Source organism: Stegastes partitus, unplaced genomic scaffold (genome assembly GCF_000690725.1).
Source record: "Stegastes partitus isolate 25-593 unplaced genomic scaffold, Stegastes_partitus-1.0.2 Scaffold0, whole genome shotgun sequence".
Taxonomy (NCBI): Eukaryota; Metazoa; Chordata; class Actinopteri; family Pomacentridae; genus Stegastes; species Stegastes partitus.
The window spans coordinates 2,917,831-2,922,068 of record NW_007577731.1 but is presented as its reverse complement, the minus strand read 5'-3'; the positions used below and the strand labels follow the sequence as shown (position 1 = coordinate 2,922,068).

Below are 4,238 nucleotides of genomic sequence, written 5' to 3'. Positions count from 1 at the left end.
AAGCCAGCCTTCGCCCCTCATGTTGACTACTAACTAAGTCTTGGGCAACCACGACTGTAGTAGGTTGTGACCACTGCATTCCAGGAGCTCCCCACAAGACCTGGAGATGAGCCATGGTAATCTGGTCATTGCACTTCTATAGCACTTTCTACCTTAGTGATACTCAAAGCGCTTCATACGCCAATGGCGACAGAGCTGCCATGTGGTTTAGTGTCTCGCCCTAGACTGTGGTGGGGGATTGAACCACCAACCAGAGAACAACCGCTCCACCATCTGAGTCACAAAGTTACTGTTTCCTCCCTCCAACACATCAGCTTCAAGAACTGACTTCACATTACTACATCCCTTAAACAGGCGCCTCTGTTTAAGGTTTTAATGCTGTTGCTGATCAGTGGTGCATGTACAAAAGAAAACACGGCTCCATCATCGTGCCAGCAGCTTGGTTTGAACAGCTGACCGAGGATTGTGTCTGTTCTTGTATCTGGCAGGACATTCTGGCGTACAACTGTGAGGAGTCGGCCTGCTGCTCGCTGCCCTTTCCCATCATAGCGGACAGCAAACGGGAGCTGGCAGTCGCCTTGGGCATGCTAGACCCAGATGCGAAGGACAAAGACGGCGTTCCGCTCACCGCTCGCTGTGTGAGAGCCACAAACACACAGGATCTAATTTGCCTGCAGCTTTCAAAACTTATGTCTCATCTCCCCCTCATCCCTGTAGAGGGATTTTTAGCTCAGCTGCCATCTCTCACCTCCTTTTTTTTTTTTTGTTTGTAGGTGTTTATTATTGGCCCCGACAAACGCCTGAAGCTGTCTCTGCTCTACCCGGCCACCACAGGACGCAATTTTGACGAGATCTTGCGGGTGGTGGACTCCCTCCAGCTCACAGTGGGGAAACGAGTGGCCACACCCGCCGACTGGAAGGTATGTCACGCATTTGAAAGTGACCTCAGCTGGCCACCAATCAATCCAACAGCTGACTGGACAGATAATAGGAACAAAGGAACTGACCTGTTGCCATGTAGAAAAGCCTTTTTTTCTCTGTGTGTGTGTTTGTTCTTCCAGCCCGGAGACTGTGTGATGGTCCCTCCCAGCATGTCCGAAGAGGAGGCGGCCGCTTTGTTCCCAGCTGGCATCTACACCAAAGACCTGCCCTCGGGCAAGAAGTACCTGCGCTACACACCCCAGTCATGAGCACAGGCAGGGATGATCAACACTCACTTTCAGGACTTTATACAGCAGCTCTCAGTCTTACAGGCCATGAACACTGCTGGTTTTCATTCCTAGCAGGTAGATATTTGCAGACAACTGAGCTGTAAATCAGTCAGAATGGATGGAAATGAATACCAGTGCCTTAAGATGTAGGTAGGATTATTCTAATTTAGACATTTTACAGAGATACAACAATAAAAGCTGCAAAAATCTAATTTTTTTCTAAGATGATGATGAAAAAAGTGACTGAGATGACAAAATAGATTTTTTTTAATATTCAAAGAATATAAAAATGTTTATTAATCACAGTTTGGCAGAAGCTTTTATTTTGTAGGAGTAGTAGAATCTGGGTTTAAGTATTTCTCATTATATTGTATATTTTGTAGTGCAAGAGAAATCTGTTTACAGTTAATGTAGTGAGAGGAAATTTAAAAAAAATATTGGTTTACTTAATTTAACATTTACAGGAACTATTTACGAATATTTACATTATTTAAAATGTGTAAATTTGTCTGCCATTAAATAACTTACATACAGAAATAATTAACTGCAAAAGTTTTGTCAGGACAAACTAATTCATTTCAATAAAATTCTTGTTTTTATTGAACCTACATTCTAAGAATTCACTTATTTTCAAAATAAAAGCATCATGTTTTGCTTTTTTTACTCCAAAGATATAAGATTCACAACTATTTAAAGAAAATAATAAACTAACATTTGCACTTGCCCTCTCCTGGCTTCCGGACGCCGCTCAGGATCTCCTTCATGAAGTTTGTTGGCTTTGGCTCTCCTCTCTATCATAAGTTAGTTCTGTTTGAAGTGTGAACTCAGCTGTGCAGGATTTGGCGTTCCCACCTCGGCGGGTCGACGGCATCAGCGGAAAGCTTATCAACTTTGATCTTGGGAAAAAAGGCCCGGCGACAGGCTCGTCTCTGTGAGTTTTAAGGACAGCGGAGGAGGTGATACAAACAGGACACCGGAGGGTAAAACACAGCGAAGAGGCAGAACAAAGGACGAGCAGTTTAAAAATGGATGTCACTGAGGCACACTGAATTATACATCCAAACACATTAGGCAGGAGCGACACGGAAAGGCAGCGTTTTATCGTTTGAAATATTTATTGGGAATGCATTCGAAGATGACGGTGCATGATGGCGTTTGACTCCGGAGCCACTGGCGAGTCAAACGCTGTCAGCTGCTGCTCAGCGTGAAGCAACCAACAGGTCTCATCCACAGTCATCTAAAATCCTGTTGATTTGATCTAAACAATATATGTAGAACCAACCCTCTGACAGGTAGCTCAAAATCAGAAGACTGTTTTCCTTTGGGTTGTTGAGAGAATTAATTAAAAAAAAACACACATCTGGAACATGATTCGTGTCCAGACAAGCAGCACAGGTGAAGACGTCTGCTCTCATTTCCAGCATCTTCACCGTTACGTCACAGAGAGTCACTTCTTCCAGCTCGGCCTCCTCCCACCGCCTCCGTCATCTGTGCTTCATGAGGGCCTGGTACTCCCTCTGGTGGGAGACCAGCTGCAGGAACACTTTGTACTTTCTCTCGTAGAAGCTGGGCGGGAGGAAAAAAAATAAAAAAGGAATAAAATGCAGAAAATGATCACACACACATTTGATACTGTATGTCTCAAGTTTCCCAGTCCTTTCACATCCTGGCCTTATGTACTCATTACTGGCAATCTAGTTTGACATTGCATCTTTTGTACTTTATAAGACTCTATGTCATTGTAAATACCACCAGTCTGCACCTTAGTGTACACTTTGCAGCATTTAAGGCACCTCATTGGTGTTTCTTTGACCAGCACGGTTTGAATTTGTTCCTTTATCTGTCTTGTATGTAGCATGTGTGAGCTAAGGAGATGGATGAATGAAGTATCTATCTATCTATCTATCTATCTATCTATCTATCTATCTATCTATCTATCTATCTATGCATTATATACATCATTTTGTACATCTAAAAGCAATGATATTCGTTTCATATTTTAAATAAAACCCACACAGTCTATATTTTTGGAAACTGACATTAAGCTCTGCAGCTGCAGAAGTAATTACCTTTGTCATAAAGTTGTTGAACTAATGCCCTGAACCTCACACCTTTCTATTTCTGACCCGTTTACCGTCCCATGGAGCGCCTCTCTCTCACCTCTGGACTTCGCGGTCAGGCTGAACAACTTTCCCCACTTTTGCCATTTTCCCCATCGCCTCCTGAAACAGAAATCGCAAAAGACACGTATCCCTCAATAAATCATGCTCACGCACGTCGGGTTTCAGATCAGCCGTGACCTACTTATGGCGCGAACTGGAGCCAACAGCAGCGGTTTTTTCGGTGTGGCAGAGTTTATGATTAATGCAGTGCGGGGCCGCGCTCTGCTGTCTTAAACCTACAAAATCCAGCCAGTTGTCGGCGTGCGGCTCAGAGGATCAGACACAACAACTGGCTGCCGTATTCGTGGCTGAAAATGGGTTGACAGGTGCGGCCTAGTCCAAATAATAACATCTTATTTTTAGTATATCTGGCTTAAAGGCTGCTATGAGTTCTGGCGCTGAGACACCAGGAGAGGTTGACTTGAACCGCCAAAACATTAATCCCTCCTACGTCTTAGAAAACGCACCGCACGCAAATCGGCCTCTTGTTTGGAACAAAAGCCAGCAGAGTGGTGAGCTCTGGACGTCACCGTGGTTCCACCCAGCAGATGGAGGCACTGAGTCAGTGATCCGGACCGTGTGAGGCGTCTGAAGCTTTGACCTTTAGCTGGACGACAGAATAATGACGACTGCAAACGTCACTCGACATACAAGATAGTGGTAAATATACATTTAAATATTGAGCTCAGCTGGATTTGAAATCATTTTTAAAGGTGCACATTTTTAAAGTTTGCACATTACATTCAGTTTATGACTCATGCTAGAAACCAGAACATCTTTTAGTTGAGTCATTATTTTTTAATTCTGTAAATCCCATTTCATAGCAGATTACAAACCAAATTTAAAATGTCCATCAATTTGCAAC

At 43.6% G+C, this 4,238-nt stretch overlaps 2 protein-coding genes across 2 annotated transcripts in view; one reads left to right on the top strand and one right to left on the bottom strand.

The window, feature by feature from the left end:
* Positions 1-1,437, top strand: part of LOC103365780 (peroxiredoxin-6-like) — a 4,298-nt gene extending 2,861 nt beyond the window's left edge. The window contains exons 3-5 of the mRNA XM_008293358.1: positions 489-638; positions 774-920; positions 1,062-1,437. Coding sequence (XP_008291580.1) covers positions 489-638; positions 774-920; positions 1,062-1,190 — 426 coding nt within the window. The 3' untranslated portion in view covers positions 1,191-1,437. The remainder of the gene's footprint in view (positions 1-488; positions 639-773; positions 921-1,061) is intronic.
* An 870-nt stretch (positions 1,438-2,307) lies between these two features.
* fggy (FGGY carbohydrate kinase domain containing) overlaps positions 2,308-4,238 on the bottom strand; it is a 19,477-nt gene continuing 17,546 nt past the window's right edge. The window contains exons 15-16 of the mRNA XM_008293243.1: positions 3,372-3,433; positions 2,308-2,777 (exon numbers count right to left, since the gene is read on the bottom strand). Of these exons, the coding sequence (XP_008291465.1) occupies positions 2,696-2,777; positions 3,372-3,433 (144 nt within the window). The 3' untranslated portion in view covers positions 2,308-2,695. The remainder of the gene's footprint in view (positions 2,778-3,371; positions 3,434-4,238) is intronic.